Genomic DNA, 17,792 nt, shown 5'->3' with positions numbered 1-17,792 from the left:
TCACAAATCGAGGAAGAACTTGTCCGCCGTATTACCCAGCTGCTCCGACTTCTCACGGACGCGATTCTCGTCCATGACGCCCTCTTCGCTGACGAACGCATCCACCATGTACAGGGGCACCCACTCGAAGTAGATATTCTGCACGTCGACCGTTGCGGAGGTTTGATCTCCCTCCTCGTGCAGGGGGTGCTTCATGCCTTCCTCCAGTACGCCGACACCCTTGACACCGTCGCTGCGCCAGGTGGTCATGATTTCCAGCGGGGAGTTGGCCTCGTGCTGGTCGTCGTCGATGACGCTGGGCGACCCGTTGATCTTCTCCAGGTCGCTGAGGACGACGATCTGCGCGTCGGGGCTGACGTGCTTGGTGCACAGGGCGGCGGGGAGGGAGCCGGTCTTGTTGCTCACGCCTCGCGTGGCGGAGATGCGGTCCGCTCCAAGCAGCAGGATATCGACTCCGGCCGCAGCGATGGCGGCTGACGCATCCGTGTACACTTTGACGCGGAGGTTCTTATTGGGCGTGTCTTTGAACCGTGATTTAAAATTGCAGACTATTGACGATGCAATGCTGGCTCCCTCAAAGAGCGGTCGCGACTCGAGCACGCGGAGCTCCAAAAGGTGGATGTCGAGGGAGGCGTAGGCATCGAGGATGCTGTCGCGGATGGTCGAGCTTGCTGAGACGGTGAGAATTGTGAGTTTGTCTCGCGGCTCGCCGTGGTGGAGGAAGTGGTAGCGGATGTAGTGGGTGAAGGCGTCCTTGACTTGTGTCGCGCGACTTTTGCGACTGGCCAAGTGATGGTCCAGCACGCACAGGACGCGCTCCCAGGTATGCTCTGGGGAGCTGTGGTTGTTCTTCTTGTTGCCGTGGAGAATATCGTCGATCTCGGCGAGGACAGACACGAGTGCGTTCATGGTCGCGGCGCCCATGCTCTCCCTCCCGTTCTTGATGATGTGCCACGCTGCCATCCGCACGTTCGCCCACCATAGGGGGTCGTCTACTCCATCATCGGTTTGGACGATGAAGTCGCGGAATAGCATCAGTGCGATGGTCGTAAGCTCCTGGGAGCCGCTTTCGTGGTCGTTGCGAAGACGCTCTAGCCCCGTCGCGAGAGTCTTGCCGGCGCGTTCACTGCGCAGCTCGCCTTCGAACCATACTCGGCGGAAACTGTCTTTGAGTCGGGGTACGATGGGGGAAAGCTCTTCGTTGAGGATGGAAGACGGGGAATGCCATTCCCAGCTAGTGTGCTCCCAATCGATCTTGAAGGGCGGCTGCTCCTCAGCTGGTGAGTCTACTGATTGCTTCTCTTTTAGGAGGAAGGCGAATGGATGTACGGTCCATTCGCGTCCGGCAGAAGGATCACTAAATGTGAAGGGTTTCCCCGTGCGCCAGTGAGTAAGGCTCGACTGATCGAGACCCGTCTCCTCGGCGATCTCGCGCCAAGCAGTTGTGAGCGAGTCGCGGTCCTCTGAGGTTATGCTGCCAGATATTGGGGCGAGGTGCTCGCTGTCGACGATCAATCAGGTCATTGCTGCCATCACAGTACATGTGGAGACAAACCGATAAGTTCTTACTTTGTCGCTCCGCTTGAACAGCGCGATAAGAGGTTTCCCATGTTGAAAATTGAAGATGAAGGACGAGACGATGGCGCGCTTTTCGAGCGGTTGAGATTGATGGTCGTGGTCTTGATGCGATGGTGGCGGTGATGATGCCATTTTGCGCAGAGTGAATTGGACAAATGTACAGCCAAACGTAGTAAGGAACCTCGTGTGTGGGCTCTCAAGTCTGGATTCTGACTCTGTAGAGAATAGAATGCGGGTCGGGAATCCCCCCGTTGACCAGCACTCGTTCAGGTTTAACTCTCTGAGATTGACCGAATCAAGTGGAGCAGAGCAGAGACCCGACCAGCCAAGAGGCAAAGGCACAGGTATAAATCCCCACGCACATAGTCGGATGATTGCGGGCGCTTTGGTGTCATAGTCACATCACGCCACGGGAGGGGCGAGACAAACGAGCGGGTCGCGCATAATAAAAGGACAAAACGCAGCTTCCCGAATACGACAGGGAGCTAAGACCACGCCATTCGATACTAGGTAGATATGTACAAGTCACCAGGCATTCGGTTGACGGGGCTGTTGCGGGGAGTGACGAGAAGACGAGGTGGACGAGGTGGAGGAGGAGGAGAAGGAGGGGGAAGAAAGATAGCAGCACATGACGTCAACATTCGGCAAGCAGCACGAGCTGGTGGTGATCTATACTCCTACACCTACAACTTCAATAACACCATCATCAACAACCACTCCAACTCCTCTTCATCTGCTACTTTCACCATCACAAGACCCATAAGACATTTTCAACAGCAATCATCACATACCCCATTCATTCAATTCTCTCACTTTCACACCTCAGCCGCCAGAATCATGCCAACATATCCGGGATCCTGTTACTGCCGCAACATAACCTATGATCTCTCCCTCGCCTCCCCCGATGACGCCCGCACATCGCTCTGCCATTGCAGCAGTTGCAGGGTACGGATTTCTCTATCCTTTATAAATCTCAACCTTGTCTTCAAGGTCCTTATAGCAGCTTTGATTCTGTGAGCTACATGGGCTAACACTAATGGTGGTGGGGCGTTGCCTGTACAGAAAGCATTCGGCACCAACTACGGTCTAACGGCCAAGGTCCCCAAGGACTCCATCACCCTCAAATCCGGCAAACCGAAGGAGTTTGTCGGCGACAATGGTTCGGGGTCGACCATCCACCGGGAATTTTGCGGAGACTGTGGAAGCTTCATATTGGAATACGGCGTACGGTGTTCTTCGTCCCTAAATTGGAGTTTTGATTACACATGCTCACTGCGATGATGATGGTGGCTCTAGGATGCCGTGAAAAATGATTTCCGTTATATCTGCGTGGGCACCTTGGATGATCCCGAGGTTTTGCCGCCCAAGGGGGAGTTCTTCTGTGAGAGCCGGTCGAGCTGGATGCCGGAAATTCCTAGTAAGTTCCACTCCCTTCTTCTCGGGCCATCTTCGGATTGAGACTAAGCTTGGTAGATGTGTTTCACAAGAAGCAAATCAAGGAGTAAAGGTGGCATACGGGTCCCGGATTTAGGTTCAGCGCAATTATGGGCTGGTGTAATTATAGCCTTTTGTATCCATGCGAATTCATTACCTATGCTATACATAATCCGTCTTACAACGAAAAACTCGTCGGGGATAAGGAACTTGCTCAAACAACCAGAGCAGCGAGATGATTGTTGGTGTCCATCTAAGAAAAGAGTCCATAGGCGAGGGTAGCCTCAATCCTGACCTGGATCCGCCGCTTGGTGACAGGCTCACGGGCCTGCCGTAGGTCTGCCTCAACGCAGCATCCGTAAGTTCCCGGTTGGAAAGCAAAGCAGTAGTCGCCCTCCATGATGACAACGGATGTGTCAGGCGTGATAGCAATGGCATGAAGGCAATGCTGATCTCCAGGGACCCTTCACCACATGGCCGAATGAAAGCTCGTCGTGAGTCTGCGGTGCAACCTCACTGTCGGATTGTCAAAGATTTGTCACCGCTGTTGGACAGAGACGAAACGTGGCGCATCTAATATCCAGCACATCTCGCGAGAGACATAGGACTCTTCCTGGCCCGGAAGCGTGTCGAACGTGGCCCGTGATGGTGAAAGCCGCCCAAGGAGAGTGAGGCCTGGAGATGATGCTGCAGTGGTAGTTTGCCCGAGAAGCTCCTTCTGCCGTTTGAGACATTCTCTTGTCTGCAACAAATCTGTGAAAGCGCCATGTACGATTTACCCCATCGCAGGAGTAACCAAGATCGATCGGGTCAAGCGGAATGGCACATGGCCAACGCGTGAGTTGAAGCACCCCCACGGTCCCGTGTTTATTGACGCATGCGGCGCACAAAATTGGAAGAACATGGTGTTTGTCTCATGCAGTCATGGGTCTTCGATTACGCTTCCTGCTGCAATCGTGGGGTTGGATCTATGACTTCATTGTGTTTCGTCGATCGGATAGACTTTCTCGTGGCTTTCCGGGTCGGGCCAACATAAAAACAAAGAATCTGCTGATCGAGACAATGCGAGCAGCGGGGCCGGACTTGGTCGCACGGTACGCCCCAGGCCTTGCAGGCCTTGCACGACTGACCAGATTGGGAGTCATGCGAGGGAGTGTCGGCAGGTGGACGATCCGGCACAGGATATGCATAGAAGGGGGCTTTACGTGTCGCGCACGTCGCGCTGGTGAATTTCGAGCGATCGGTGGATTCGATCAGAGCTGCAGGGGTCTCGGGGCTATTAATCACCCATATTGACCACAGCCATTGAGAGAGGCGCTTGAGAAGGCAAGCTCGTTGAATGCGATTTTTACGGGCGAGATCGCACTTGAGCGTGTTCTGTAGACGCGTGATGGCAGTGTCGGTCATCTTGTCCTTCGAATCCAGCGATGTACCGGAATCTCTGGATTTAGTTTGAATTGGGCCTTGAAGCTGAGACCACGAGAGAGAAAGTGACAACTGTCAGACAAGTGTCAGACCCTCACCTTGGGAGAGGGGAACCTCTTATAGACATCGAGAATCAAGGGGAAGTGGACATTCCTTCCGCTCCGCCCTGATCAAGTCTCCAAGTCACTCCAACTCACAGGCTCTTTCATTCAAATGTAACGCACTGACATCCATGGGATCTTGACAAAATGATTGGATTAAGAGCCTTGGGATCTACCTGACGTCAGGACTGACAAGGCGGGGAATGAGCAAATGAAAGCACATTAAAGGAGGAGGTTAAGCCGTGTGGAATTCGCCGAGGTGACACCAGCGGAACCGCTTACTGTTTCCTGACTTTCGCGCAGGTACAAGAGGTTCAAAACTAATCCTCCTCTGCCTTGTTTCTGAGAACGCATGGCACCACTTGGATTCATAACAGGATGGCTCGGTGACTCTGGTTGTGTGTTGGGGAGAACTACCCAGCAGAGCACGAAAATTCCAACTCACTCCATCACTTCAACACGATGTTGTTCGGGCATCAACAGGTAAACTTACATACTGGACAGTACAGTCAGTGTACACTGATTTACCCCACCAGACCACCCCATGTGCCACTCTGTGAAAAGGCTCAAAAGCAACCACTCAGTAATCATCCAGTGGGCCACGTCTGACAGCGATCGGCCGGTACCTGTATGATAGCTCATATGGCCAAGCGATCGACCACTATCATCTGATTCCTACACCTAGAGACACAGTTGACTCATCCCAGTCGCACACGACCATCAGCAGAGTCTCGGCAAGGCCCGAGCATCGCTGTTCTCCAAGTGCGACCGGGAGATCTTTTCCCATAGTCCTGTCCTACTACTCGCTTCGCCATACTTCCACGTCATCTCAGATCCTGGCAATCTCAAAAACATCATACACGAGACCCAGCAGAAAAAAAATGCAGGCAGGAGTCCTATTCTCCGACATGAGTTCCGTGGGCGTTGGAAGCAAGGGAGCCTTTTGTTCAAAGTTTAAAAGCCAATAGCAAACACGCATGGCAGCAGCCTCTTGCACATACGTCTCCTGTGCATGCATCTCCCCCTCCTTCTCTCCTATTTTTTGCATGCCTGATTGAGTTTTCTCCCATCGAATAGTGTTCAATGTGGATGACTTGTCAGCTCTTCTGCATCGCGAAGCTACTATCAGCGCACCGTTTCGGTAAAGGCGTTTCTGACAGTTGGTGGATTCGGAGCCCTGCCGAGTTTTGACCTTGTGCTGCTCGTCCCCGGAGCAGCCCAAAGGAACATACTTAAGGCGCCGTGCACCCGCATCGACTGCGAGTCTCTGCCCGCGTCACGACTTGGAATTCAGAAAGGCTTTGAAAGGGGGGTGGCAGATTGACACTGTTCTGAATGGCAAGATCTGTCCCCTGACCCCGACCCCTCTCTCATTGTGCGCACGTTTGTCTAAGCTGTATCAACGATTGGTCCCCCACTGGAAAGATCCGAGTCCTACCATCACACCATGCACGCGACCGAAGCAATCGAAGAAGTCAGCCCTGCTTGTGAGGCACCCGAGCAAGAGCAGAACAAGGGGCACAGCCTAAAGCGCCGTGCAAGAAGGCGGCTCGGCCGCAAGTCTGCTGAGACGTCAGACTCCTTCACCCTGATGGAAACCATCAACTATCTGTTGTCAGCCCCAGACAGTACAATGACAGCCTTGCACTGGGGTAGGTGTGCTGCTACTCAGGTAATAGGGACATAGCTGATCGCAAAACCCACAGGCGGCCCGAGCCTATCCGCGAATTGAGCAGCATCATTGCATCTAAGGGTGTGCTGCCTTGAAGACCAAGCTGCCATTCTCTTCTACCCTGTGACTTAGTGTTGAAATGGAACCGTATAGAAATCTCATCATGCCAGAGATCAGGAAACTGAACATTAGATCGCGCAGATTCCTGTTATCTCAATCTTTTCATCGATATTGGTTATTATGCGCTGCGTTTTCGGCTCTTGTGGCTGTACGATGAACAGTGCCTAGAATGTGAACATTTGTGGTGACGACGATTCATCAGATGTGCCTGTCGACTATACATATGCGGCTGTTGGAAGCCACTCAATTCCAAGTGTGTCCCAGGAAAAGGAGTGGCCGACCAGCCACCATTCAAACTACACCATTATCTTGCTCGAGTCGAGTTCAGAACGATGGCGAAGCCACCATCTGAATCTCCGGTCCTAAAATCAGCCAGCATACCTTCTTTGGCCCCTCTAGCATTTTGACCGATGTCATGGACTTTTATCGCACATAGATTTCGATCGCCAAAATGTGTATAGAACGCAGTGGATTTGCTCCTGCTCCGCTATCCCCACCATCTAACTCCCCCGGCTATCACCATGCAAATGACCTCAGCCCCTTTAAGCCCATACGAAATGGTCTGGTTGAATAAAATGCTGTCCTAGACGTTTCAGATTGTGTTGTTGAACTAAGATACATTATAGCAGTAGGTAAACCGACTTGAACAGCAGCATATACAAGATATCTTTGTAAGCCTTCATGCTGCCTTTGCAACAATATAAGATCTATACTGCGACAGGGGTAGTACTATGACTCACGTACATCAATCCCTCCCACGCCAGGCCCTTTCAAGAAATTCCTTCATCCTGAGCGGTTTGATATCCGGAAACCTCGCGTTCAACCGCCCCTCGATCGGGAGGTCAAACACCTTGGCGATCGTCAATCGACTGACCAATTGAGTTACCTCGTGGGCTTCCTCCTCGGTGTAGCCTGGCGGAACGGCGGGAACAGTGACCTGGCCCTGGTTGATCTTCTCGGCGCTGTCATAAACAACGGAAAACTTCCGACCTGTAAGGGGAGGGCTCATATTAGATTCAGAATATCACTCTTATCCCCTCCCCTCCCGACGACGTAAACAACGAAGAAAAAAAGGCCAACAAACCTCGAACCTCCTCCACCATCCCCAGCAACTCATTATACGTAACCGCATCCCCAACCACAACACTGAACTCCGGCCACTCCTCCTCCACATCATCCAACAACTGTACCAGATACCGTGCCATGTCGTAGCTGTACGTCATACACAGCCGATCGTTCCCGTCCCCGGGGATCGCCGCCCGGCAGTGCTCAACGTCAATCCCAAACACCCCCGGCTGCAGGTGCGTGCGCGCGTGCGGCATGCCCCAGTAATCCATGAAGAAGCCCGGAATCACCCGGGTGGATTTCAAGGAGGTGCAGTGCTGTAATTTGGTGGCTGCTGCGAGCCAATATTTGATAGAGGGGTCGATTGGTAGGAGCCTTGATTTTGGTTAATGTGGGAGACACTTTGGAAAGACAGAGCACGGGAAGGGAGGCAGGGGAAGGAGGGGGTGAGGGGAGGATACTCTTCTGTTTGAATAAACGAGTACTCGCTTGGAATGAAGCGAGTCACGGTGGGAGATTGCTCCGCTGCATCGATCAGGTTCAGCTGTGCTTGGCAGGTTTCTTCCGTGGTGATGCCGATGGCGGAGATGATGGTTGTGATGTTATTGGACGTCAGGAGAGTTTCGAGTTCGGGAATGTTGTCGTAGTTGATTTGCAGGTGCTGAATGCGGTTCTCGTGGGGTGATGGAGGTTGTCTGGGGGGCTGGTTTGATGTTGAGTTTGGGTTTTGATATATCGTTGGTGGTCACTCACGCTGCGAGTCAAGATAATGATCTTGTGTGTGGTTTCTTGGACCAGGGTTTCGACTATCGTCTTGCCGACCCCGCCGGTGCCACCTGCTACTGCTATAACTGCCATTTTACTTAGGTGGTCGCGTTGGGTGAGTCGGGTTGGGTTGATTTGAGATTGATTTGCGTGTAGTGGAGGATCATGGATGGCCGGTTGTTCCCGGTGCCCCACTGGGGTCCGAGTCCCCACTTTGCCGTGGCCATGGATACTTCTGTAAATTTGCTGGTTTCATGCGCGAAGCTCATCTTGTAGTCGCGACTTTTTCGGTTCGATTTGATCTGTAGTTGAGTTTTGGAATATATATTCAAAAATAACGCAGGGTTAATATCAATTCCTCGATGGTCTAACGGTCATGATTTCCGCTTGTCAATCCTAAATAGGAACAAGCGCGGGAGACCTGGGTTCGACTCCCAGTCGGGGAGATGTCTTTTTGCTCCCTCGAGCGTCAGCTTGTTACCAGTAAACATCATGATAAGTTAGCTGATATCATCCTCGCCACTTTTGTAATTGATGAATGACAATGCAACGTCCTAGTCACGATGATCAGATACTCTAATGTGGAATTGAGCTTTGATCTGGCTCTGATACCGCTACAGCTTCTACTCCGGAGACCGAGCATGTAAATCCCCCTAGTGATCACGATCACGCCATTGACAGCCCCACTCCTCTGGACTAGAAGAGCAAAAGTATTCAATTGAATCCCTTAATTCAATAAAGCCATTGGACCAAACACAAGACTCAAAAGTACTTCATCTGTGGTGGGGTTTTCACTGTCATTATGTAACATCGGACGCGGGACTGACCAGTACCTGCCTTGGTGAGTCACGGGTGAGGGGCACGTCATTAATTTTCATCTTATCCTCCGCACGATCTCTCAACCCTATCTTCTCCAACATCCTCAATTCACACAATTGCAGCCATCATGAGAAGAGAAGATATCACTTATATGGGTGCCGGCCCTGCCGCCCTTCCGACCGACGTCCTGACCACCGCGGCCGAGGCTCTGTTGAACTACCAAGACACTGGCTTGTGAGGGGCTCCGATCCCGGCGATCTTATCGCCAATCCATGCAGCTTTTTTTTTTTCTGACGAAACAATCTGCAGGGGTGTGGCAGAGCACAGCCATCGCAGCGAGCTTGCTGCGAATATCCTCAACACCGCCAAGGCCGACCTCGCCAATTTCCTCGATATTCCCTCCTCCTACGAGATCCTGTTCATGCAAGGTACGCCCGGAAGTCCTTCGTCATTACGGCTCTATCTCAGTAGTCTGACCGACGCATTGCAGGTGGTGGCTCTGGGCAATTTGGCGCAACCGTCTACAACATCATCTCCATCTGGGTGGAGAAGCAGAGACAGAAGATTCTGAAGGAGCATGCTGGTATCAGCGAGGAGAATGCGTTGCAGGAGCTGCTCAAGAAGGTCGAATCGGAACTGCGATTCGACTACCTGGTCACTGGATCGTGAGTGCCAAGCAGGTCCCGTGTAAGAGTACTTTCACTTACTGGCTTTGCAGATGGTCACTGAAGGCTAGCCAGGAGGCTGCCCGCCTCATTGGTCCCGAGTACGTCAACATCGTTAGCGACTCGAGGACCCTCAACGATGGCAAGTTCGGGAAGATTGCGGACGAGTCGACCTGGTCCTTGAGCCCCAAAGCTGCTATGGTCTACATGTGCGACAACGAGGTGAATATCTGGTGCACCGGCTACGGATGAACACCTACTGACCTGCACGTTCCGCAGACGGTCGATGGTGTCGAATTTCCCAGCTTTCCGAAGGTGCTGGAGCCTAAGGGAACGGACAACGACCCGCTTGTCATCGGTGATTTCTCGTCAAACATCCTGTCCAGACGGATCCCTGTCGAGGTAACGACGCCCTAAAGTCTTGCTCCAGCACGCGCTAACTATTTGCTAGAACTACTCTGTGATCTTCTTCGGAGCGTAAGCTAAAATCGAGCTATGTCTCTCAATCATGGCACTAACTATCAGAAGTCAGAAGAACCTTGGTACCCCCGGTGTTACCGGAGTTATCATCAAGAAGGACCTCCTGCCTCCCGTGTCTCCTCCCGCCGCTCCCGCTCTTCTGCGCAAGCTCGGTCTGCCTATTGCGCCCACCATCCTCGACTATTCCGTTATCGCCAAGAACAACAGTCTCTACAACACCCTTCCCATCTTCGAGTAGGTCAACACTCAGCCGCTTAGATGTGCGTTGCTAATACCGTATAGTGTGTACATTGCCGGTCAAGTCCTGAAGAAGCTGCTCGCCGAGTACCCCAACAAGGTTGATGGTCAGCAGGCCGTTGCTGAGAAGAAGGCAAACCTTCTCTACAAGACTCTCGATGCGTATCCCGAAGCATACCGGGTCGTACCGGACAAGGCTGTCCGCTCACGGATGAACGTCTGCTTCCGTGTGATTAAGGTAGGCTCAGTTCAGAAACGAAGCTGCATAGAACATGACTAATATTAGTAGGGCGGCAATGTCGACGAGGCCGAGAAGGCCTTCTTGAAGGGCGCCGTTGAGCGTGGCGTTACCGGTCTTAAGGGCCACAGAAGCGTCGGAGGTGAGTCTCATATTCAATTGACATGTCTTGTGACTGCGTCTGACGGACTCCGTAGGTATCCGTGCCTCAAACTACAACGCAATTTCCGAGTCCGGCGTTGAGAAGCTTGCTGCTTACTTGCAAGAGTATGCTACCGCGTAGGCATTGAAGAATACTAAAAGTGATATCTGCACATAAAAGGCAGGTTGAGGTTCGAATAGGCTAGGCGTTCTATGGCTAAAAGGCTGGATATAAGGACTGAGCATCCTCACTTACCTTGTTCCATGGCTGTTCAACGGGCAACTACCTAAACCCCACAGTTCTCTCAGCCAAGTTTAATAATTCTTCAGTCTGCATCCGCACTGAGTGATGTTTGTCGCTGCTGCGAAGTGCTCATGATAAGCAGCTTGTTCTCCCATAAAAAATCAGGTTCCCTGTCACAAGGGATGTTGTAGCGCTGAGTGCCATCTGATGGCCTTATATCCTTTGTTTCGTAGTAGCTGTCCAGCATGGTATGTTGACGGCTTAACAACGGGCGAAACTCGGCCAGCGAAACTGTTCGATCTTGGCGGTGGCAGAATCCTCTGGGTGGGAGCTTACCGCCTTGGCTAGCAGAATGGCGTGACCGCCAGCAGGCCGTTTGCAGGTCGACAGACAGTGGCAGAACTGTTACCTCCCACCGCCTTCTCGGCCTCGCGCATCCGCGTCAGTGACAAAGCAAGGTAAAATACGAGCTTATCATCGCCTGAGGCCAAAATGATAAAACTGATTAGTGAACATTTGGGGCCGAGGCCAAATCCCACGAATCCCCCACCTCCATCTCTCAACAAGACGATATCGCCTGCTGCACAGCCAAGATTTATGCATGCATTAGCACGAGCTCCGGGGCGTCGAGGTCATATTACTCAACGGGTGACAACTCGACCGCGCCGCTAATCAGTCCGTTGGGTGGCATCCTTCCTGCTGACGATGCTGATGGATCTTCCACATGTGGCAAATGGTGGATAGCATACAAGCTTAACCGATCGGCTCTATAACTGTTCAGTTGCATTCTTTCAAATATTTTGAGGATTTGCCGGTCATCTAGTATCATGCTATGGCGCATATGAGCTACGCATCAGCACTGGAAGGTGCAGCCGAGACCGACGCTACTCTAGTGCCTTGGGAGACTATTCATGATCAGTTCTTCGGGTCTTCGCACCCTTCATCAGACTCTATGGCTTCTCCCCAGATCACCTCGCTGCTCTCCGCTTGTTCGTACCCTGTGCCTGAGGCTGCGGAGTCGTTACCCGAGGACTCCGCCCAGCCAATGTTATTTGGCGGTATTACGTCCGACTATAATACTGAAATTGACAGTACTTCAAGCACCATGGATAGTCTGCAGACGAATGCAGAACAAGTCGTAGCAGAGCGTCCTAAGCGTCCTCGCGCTGAGGCTGAAAAGTCTGCATCGGGAACCACGACCGCCAAACGAGGTCGGCCTCGCAAGGTTCTGGACGAATCCTTGGCGGAGGACCCTGAAGAGGTATGTATCTCGACCATCATCACCTTGAATAGGGCGCAGCTGCTTACGTCTAGCTCAGCGGCGACGGCGGCAGATCCGCCTTGCGCAGCGCGCATATCGTTCGCGAAAGGAGGCAAATATGTCTTCTCTCAAGACCCGCATCACCCAGCTGGAATCCGTAGTTGAGCAGATGAGCTCGGCAGTCCTTTCTTTCAGTGACCATCTGGTTCAGTCCGGCGTGCTAGAGTCGAATCCAGGTTTGGCCGAGCATCTACACTATACGGTGCAGACGTGTCTTGACCTGGCCAAAGATGCCAACACGGATGCCAACACGGATGCGGGAGACTTAACTGCCCTTGTGCCGTCGAAGACTTCTTCTGAGCCAGCATATGTCCCGGGGGACCAGTTCCCGTTCACCAATCCCTTTGATCTTAGCAAACCGTATGCTCCCGGTCTACATGCCTCCCTACCTGAGAAGCAGGTGACGCCGTTCAGACCCACTCTCATGCCTCCTCCCCGGGTGCTAGTGCTGCCAGAGATCCAGGAAATGGAGCTCTCGGTATTCATGAGTCGATTGCATATGTCGTGCATATACCACGGCTGTCTTGCCCTTTGTGATGATAACATTGGCATGGAGCGCATAATGAAACACTTCTGCTTGCCCCTAACGATTGTGGACCGGAAACGCCTCACTGCACTGTTCTACGCTGCGCTCAACACCAAGGACGGAAAGAAACGCTACGAAGACTGGAAGGAGATTCCTTTCTTCAGTCTGGGCGGAGCAGGTACCCATTACCCATGGTCGGCCGCAAAGGCGGGACTGGCCAGCTACCTCCATCGGCCTGGTGTCCGCTGGGTGGTCCTGCCAGAGCCCTTGCTACAATTTCCTCCGAATTTGCAGAAAGCGCTCGCGGGCGATTGGTTTGACATGGGTGACTTGGAGGGGTATCTACGTGAGAAAGGTGTTCGCCTATTTGCACATTCTCCGACCGAGGTTGGGAAAGAATCCAGTCTTGCGCCGGCAGTGAACGCAAAGCGGCTGATCAAGAGTATGTTCTTTAGGGGTTGGCTATTGTGTTGAGTTTGGTTGCTAATTTACAATAGCTTTGACAGGGTGTGGAATTTGTCTGGGATGGACTCCTGGTTTCCGCCGACGCGACGTGGAAAATGCCCTCAGAGACTGCGCCGGGGGCTGAAGTATTCGCGTTGTATTATCATTGGGGTATCTAGGTTTGAGTGGTCACACGGGGGTACAAATCAGTCCAAGGAGCCGACGATGGCCATCACCAACAACGTATCCCAGTCTGCATTTGACTTGACGCGGCAAATTGCCAGCCATTCTCTGTGACCGCCTTTTTCCGGGCCGTGGTCAAGGATCCATCTGCCTGCGAGCCTCATCGTCACCTTTCATAAGACAGCCTTGCATTGGTTCATGTTCTAATGGGACGTCGGGGAGGCTACGGTCACTCCAAACTCAATACTGGCAGCCAGGGAACCTGATTACAAGTACACTTGATGTGCCCAAGACCGCATAGCCACTTGTGTCCGTTGACTTTGCCGATTGATCTCTCCAGGGGAAAGGAAGAGCCGAAGGATTGACTGGCATGTCAATAAAGTGTCGCCGCTCTTCGCTTATTAACTGACCCTGGTTGGGGTGAAAGGCCATAGAATGATGCTTGTGGCACCTCTAGGACGGTACCCGTCATGTCACTGATCCTACTATCTTGGCAAGGGTCTATGCGGGAAGTCACAATTCCGACATACCCAAGCTTGGTCCGGACCTAATCGAGTCGATAAATCCAGCGCTGGGCGAGTCATGCAATTTGTTAGGCCTGAACATCGGGTTCAGTCCCACCCCAAGTACTTTTCAAACGAGCCCAGTTCTGAGAACGATCATTCTGCCACAGCACGAGCCAAGGATTTTTTGTCTTGTTTTTGGCGAGATTGTACCTGAGCAAGCAGCCAAGTCATGGCTATTCCCCTGTCTTAGCCACCAAATTCAAATGTGACCATTAGCGAAGGGATACGAGAATGTGAGACCAGCGCGGATCAGGGACCTATCCAGTAGTTTAGTAGCGAGCTCGGAAGTCTTAGGTTCTGCATGTCAGGTTTTGAACTTTGTCAGGACTCTCCCAGATGCCATTTGAAATGTGACAGGCGTCGTCATTGCTGGGCGGAGCGGCCAGCAATCTGTATTTTCGCGGCAGAGATTGGTCCCGCCGAGAGAGAGAGATTCGTAAGTCCTGTGTAGATATTAGACTAAGCTACTGGGCCGAGGGACCCATAGGACCAGCATGATTAGGCCGTCTCCAGTTCTGTAGCTTGGCTTTTCTCGGCCCATGGACAGGATTCAAGGGTAGCTCACTGAGCTTTTACCATCATGTAGCTCAAAGCGGGAAAGCTTTCTACCAAGATTGTAGAGTTTTCTTGCTTCATGAATGGAAATTTAGTTCAGGAACAGTGATCCTGGTCTGAAGGGAAAGAACTGACTAGCCAAGTGACCCGAACGATGGTGAAGGGTAATTTCATGAGATAGATGAGCCTGAGGGAAATGCAGGGGATGATTAGCCACTGGCAGGACTCACCAGCCACAAGGCCTGAAGGCATCAGCCACTGCTCGATTCATGCCGCGGATGCGCGTCCCGGCATTCCTTCTCTTCTTCCCCCATCATCTTCATCTTCGTCATCTTCCTTTTTACCTATCGTCATCACCATTCACTAGCAATCAAAGATTCAGTGATTCAGTGCAGGTAATTGTCAAAGGAATCTCAGCTCTTCACATGGCTGGAAGTTTTCTTTGATACTATTCTTGTCGTCTCCTCCACTTGGTCTCAAAGAAACAACGGCGTCGTCCGTCTGGCTCCACCCCTCCGTGTCTAGACTCCAACACCCGACGCGGGATGAAAGCATAGGTAGTCTACGGAGTACCTACCATTGACTCTACTTCTCCTTTCAAGTCAGACTTATCTCCGCCTCGCACGATGTCCTCTTCTACCACGGGCTGGTGCCCCGGATCGGCAATGCTGCCCGCTGCTGGGCCGGTCGAGAATGTGACGGGCTGATGGTTGCCCCAGCACAACTTCTACAACCACCTGCCTCCCTCTATGCCATCCATCACTGCTTGATTTCGATCGGTCGCAGATGCAATCACCGGATCCATAACCCTGGTAGACTTTGCATGATGACTTGTTTATCCTGCATGCGAGACCGGCTTAGCAAATGGACTACCGGTACACCCCAGACAGTCTCCTGTTTCATCTTTCTCCTTGGGCAGTCTCGTCGCGTTTCAGGTTCCACCACACCTCTTTCTTTGTTATCCGATCCACTTGACATGCCAAGCCCAAGAATGAAGGAAATCTAAACTTATGGATCTCCGCCTGCTGATTCGTCCCGTGCCTGAAAAAATCCCACTATCGAGGCACGAACCACCCCCTCCCTCGCTCCAATGGCCGTGTTCCGTTGACGCTCGGTGAATGGGCCAGCCCGACACTGACTAGCTGTTTCGCTATGGACGGCGACAATTATGCTGGTCCGTAGCCACTCAACATTGGAGTCCTGTCTAGACAGGGTGTCTGTCGGGGCTTGCCCGGGTTGGTGTGTGTTATGGTTCAATTTCGTATCCTACAGTATGATTATATTATTGACTGACCTGCCCCCAGCCGTGAGCCGGGTTTCGCATATTTCCTGTTCTGTTTATCCCATGTACATTCTCTACAGTTCCTTTCTCTCCCTTTCTAGTTGTTCATAATACTCATACATTCTTTCTTCCCTTCCGCTGCAGATCGATCTCTGCGCCTGAGTCTATCGTTCTCAATTCACGTCACCGGCCTTGAAGGCTGTGTCTGTCTCTCATTCCTTACCACCCTTACCGACGCCAATCGTTGCGGGACAGCCTCTTGAGCGATTCATCCTCAATCGACATTTCAACTCTATCGTTCTCTTGTTATTGTATTGCATCGTCCTCGCTTGCTTGACCATACTCTAGTGACGATGCCCTCTTCTCTCACGCTACTCAGCGTTAGCTCACTCGCTCTAATCTCGCCTGCCCTGGCCAGCAGCTACAGTCTCGTCCAGACCTGGCAAGGCGAGGGTTTCCTCGAATACTTCGACTTTTACACCGGCGCAGACCCCACGAATGGTTTTGTCACCTATGCTAACCAGAGCTATGCGGAAAGCTCGGGACTGGTCAAGGTTAACAACAATGGTTCCTTCTACATGGGTGTTGACCACACCACCAAGCTAAGCACCGCCGGCCCCGGTCGTGAGTCGGTTCGTATCGAGAGTAAGAAGTACTACGACCATGGACTTTTCATCATCGATCTCGCCCACATGCCCGGTAGCATCTGCGGTACTTGGCCTGCTTTCTGGTCGACCGGTGCCAATTGGCCAGCCGACGGTGAAATCGATATCATCGAGGCCGTCAACATGAACACTGCCGGCGAGATTGTCCTCCACACCAGCGGTACATGCGAAGTCTCCGCCCAGAGTGACATGACCGGTACTCTGACCGCCACCCAGTGCGGTGAGGATGCTGGTACCACGGGCTGTGTTGTCAAGGGCTCCGAGGGTTCTTCGGGAACCCCTTTCAACGAGCAGGGTGGTGGTGTTTATGCTATGGAGTGGCAGGAGGACTACATCAAGTTCTGGTACTTTGCTCGTAACGCGATCCCGTCATCGATCACTGATGGCACCCCTGATATTTCTGCTTTTGGCAGCCCCATGGGCCACCTCCAAGGATCTTGCAACTTCGCCGAACACTTCAAATCCCAGAAGTTCATCTTCGATACCACCTTCTGTGGTGACTGGGCCGGTGGCGTATTCCTCTCGTCTGGCTGCCCTATCAGCGACAAGACTAGTGCTACCAAGAGCTGCGTGGCCTACGTTGCTGAGAACCCTTCTGCCTTTGAGGAATCTTTCTGGGAGATCAACTACATTAAGATCTTCCAGACCGGTGGATCGACTGCCTCTGCCTCTGCTTCTGCTTCTGTCTCCACTTCTTCTGTTGGTCACGTCAGCAGTGCCACTGCTGCCGCCCAGACTGTTTCTGCCGCTAGCGAGGCCACGTCTGTTGCCTCTGCGGCTGGCGCTACTACCTCGACTGCTGCCGCCACTAACGCCGCCGCTACCAACGCCGCTGCCACTACCGTCGTTCCTGCCGCCGCCGCCGAGTCCGCCTCGGAGTCTGAAACCACTTCCACGGTCGCTACCGTCGGCGTCGTCTCTGTTGCTGGTGAAACCTCGGACTCTGTGTCCAAGTCCACTCGCTACGTGACCATCACTGCCACCAACACTGTTTGCTCTGCTGATCAGACTGGTGCTGGCAGTCTTCTTGGCGGAAGCGCTTCTTCCGAGTCCAGTGCTAGCGCCGCCGGTTCTTCTCCTGCTGCTTCTTCGACTACTGTCAGCGGTGCTAGCGCCCAGGCCAACGGTGGCTCTGACTCTACTGGATCTACTGGCTCGACTGGCTCGACTGGATCTACCGGCTCGACTGACTCTACCGGTTCGACTGGCTCTACCGGTTCGACTGGCTCTACCGGTTCGACTGGCTCTACCGGTTCGACTGGCTCT

At 52.7% G+C, this 17,792-nt stretch overlaps 8 protein-coding genes and 1 non-coding gene across 9 annotated transcripts; 6 read left to right on the top strand and 3 right to left on the bottom strand.

The window, feature by feature from the left end:
- BP01DRAFT_412901 (translation initiation factor eIF-2B subunit family protein) lies at nucleotides 1–1,813 on the bottom strand (the record flags this gene model as incomplete). Its single annotated transcript, XM_025578976.1, has 2 exons — nucleotides 1,556–1,813; nucleotides 1–1,501 (listed from the first exon to the last, which is right to left on the bottom strand). Exons 1-2 carry the CDS (start codon nucleotides 1,708–1,710, stop codon nucleotides 1–3), a joined length of 1,656 nt encoding a protein of 551 aa, XP_025435112.1. The 5' UTR covers nucleotides 1,711–1,813.
- Nucleotides 1,814–2,415: 602 nt separating this feature from the next.
- Nucleotides 2,416–3,083, top strand: BP01DRAFT_378700 (GFA family protein; the record flags this gene model as incomplete). The annotated part of the gene is made up of 4 exons (XM_025577081.1): nucleotides 2,416–2,523; nucleotides 2,641–2,802; nucleotides 2,875–2,995; nucleotides 3,052–3,083. 4 exons carry the CDS (start codon nucleotides 2,416–2,418, stop codon nucleotides 3,081–3,083), a joined length of 423 nt encoding a protein of 140 aa, XP_025435111.1.
- Nucleotides 3,084–3,948: 865 nt separating this feature from the next.
- On the bottom strand, nucleotides 3,949–4,419 carry BP01DRAFT_287759 (uncharacterized protein; the record flags this gene model as incomplete). Its single annotated transcript, XM_025571510.1, has 1 exon — nucleotides 3,949–4,419. One exon carries the CDS (start codon nucleotides 4,417–4,419, stop codon nucleotides 3,949–3,951), a length of 471 nt encoding a protein of 156 aa, XP_025435110.1.
- A 2,333-nt stretch (nucleotides 4,420–6,752) lies between these two features.
- Nucleotides 6,753–8,290, bottom strand: BP01DRAFT_352646 (uncharacterized protein). Its single transcript, XM_025573988.1, has 4 exons — nucleotides 8,149–8,290; nucleotides 7,857–8,098; nucleotides 7,415–7,770; nucleotides 6,753–7,320 (listed from the first exon to the last, which is right to left on the bottom strand). Exons 1-4 carry the CDS (start codon nucleotides 8,251–8,253, stop codon nucleotides 7,076–7,078), a joined length of 948 nt encoding a protein of 315 aa, XP_025435109.1. The 5' UTR covers nucleotides 8,254–8,290; the 3' UTR covers nucleotides 6,753–7,075.
- A 226-nt stretch (nucleotides 8,291–8,516) lies between these two features.
- On the top strand, nucleotides 8,517–8,606 carry BP01DRAFT_t32. The gene has a single exon. It is a non-coding gene; the product is annotated as a tRNA-Asp (tRNA).
- Nucleotides 8,607–8,964: 358 nt separating this feature from the next.
- On the top strand, nucleotides 8,965–11,146 carry BP01DRAFT_352645 (O-phospho-L-serine:2-oxoglutarate transaminase). The gene is made up of 10 exons (XM_025573987.1): nucleotides 8,965–9,213; nucleotides 9,289–9,407; nucleotides 9,470–9,644; nucleotides 9,698–9,866; nucleotides 9,924–10,046; nucleotides 10,096–10,121; nucleotides 10,173–10,358; nucleotides 10,407–10,599; nucleotides 10,651–10,741; nucleotides 10,797–11,146. The coding sequence occupies exons 1-10, from the start codon at nucleotides 9,107–9,109 to the stop codon at nucleotides 10,880–10,882; spliced, it is 1,275 nt and encodes a 424-aa protein (XP_025435108.1). The 5' UTR covers nucleotides 8,965–9,106; the 3' UTR covers nucleotides 10,883–11,146.
- An 83-nt stretch (nucleotides 11,147–11,229) lies between these two features.
- BP01DRAFT_362099 (bZIP transcription factor) lies at nucleotides 11,230–13,420 on the top strand (the record flags this gene model as incomplete). Its single annotated transcript, XM_025576208.1, has 4 exons — nucleotides 11,230–11,232; nucleotides 11,808–12,245; nucleotides 12,304–13,273; nucleotides 13,329–13,420. 4 exons carry the CDS (start codon nucleotides 11,230–11,232, stop codon nucleotides 13,418–13,420), a joined length of 1,503 nt encoding a protein of 500 aa, XP_025435107.1.
- Nucleotides 13,421–15,666: 2,246 nt separating this feature from the next.
- On the top strand, nucleotides 15,667–16,093 carry BP01DRAFT_71166 (uncharacterized protein). Its single transcript, XM_025580043.1, has one exon. The coding sequence runs from the start codon at nucleotides 15,748–15,750 to the stop codon at nucleotides 15,970–15,972; it is 225 nt and encodes a 74-aa protein (XP_025435106.1). The 5' UTR covers nucleotides 15,667–15,747; the 3' UTR covers nucleotides 15,973–16,093.
- A 121-nt stretch (nucleotides 16,094–16,214) lies between these two features.
- Nucleotides 16,215–17,792, top strand: eng2 (putative GPI anchored endo-1,3(4)-beta-glucanase; the record flags this gene model as incomplete). The annotated part of the gene is made up of 1 exon (XM_025573986.1): nucleotides 16,215–17,792. A coding segment is annotated over one exon (1,578 nt), but the record flags the coding sequence as incomplete, so codon positions are not given.

The sequence above is a fragment of the Aspergillus saccharolyticus genome, assembly GCF_003184585.1.
Source record: "Aspergillus saccharolyticus JOP 1030-1 unplaced genomic scaffold BP01scaffold_2, whole genome shotgun sequence".
NCBI classification, from domain to species: Eukaryota; Fungi; Ascomycota; class Eurotiomycetes; order Eurotiales; family Aspergillaceae; genus Aspergillus; species Aspergillus saccharolyticus.
Note: the sequence above shows the minus strand (reverse complement) of the source record. Positions and strands in the feature narration are given on the sequence as shown.

What these genes read in the sequence shown, in the direction of transcription:
- BP01DRAFT_352646 (XM_025573988.1), bottom strand. Translation starts at nt 8,253, where the DNA reads ATGGCAGTTATAGCAGTAGCAGGTGGCACCGGCGGGGTCGGCAAGACG. An exon ending in TCGTTTATTCAAACAGAAGA is followed by an intron (nt 7,771 to 7,856) that starts GTATCCTCCCCT and finishes ACCAAAATCAAG; the next exon opens with GCTCCTACCAATCGACCCCT. An exon ending in GATGGTGGAGGAGGTTCGAG is followed by an intron (nt 7,321 to 7,414) that starts GTTTGTTGGCCT and finishes CTCCCCTTACAG; the next exon opens with GTCGGAAGTTTTCCGTTGTT.
- BP01DRAFT_352645 (XM_025573987.1), top strand. Translation starts at nt 9,107, where the DNA reads ATGAGAAGAGAAGATATCACTTATATGGGTGCCGGCCCTGCCGCCCTT. An exon ending in AACTACCAAGACACTGGCTT is followed by an intron (nt 9,214 to 9,288) that starts GTGAGGGGCTCC and finishes AACAATCTGCAG; the next exon opens with GGGTGTGGCAGAGCACAGCC. An exon ending in GGGCCACAGAAGCGTCGGAG is followed by an intron (nt 10,742 to 10,796) that starts GTGAGTCTCATA and finishes CGGACTCCGTAG; the next exon opens with GTATCCGTGCCTCAAACTAC.
- BP01DRAFT_71166 (XM_025580043.1), top strand. Translation starts at nt 15,748, where the DNA reads ATGCTGGTCCGTAGCCACTCAACATTGGAGTCCTGTCTAGACAGGGTG.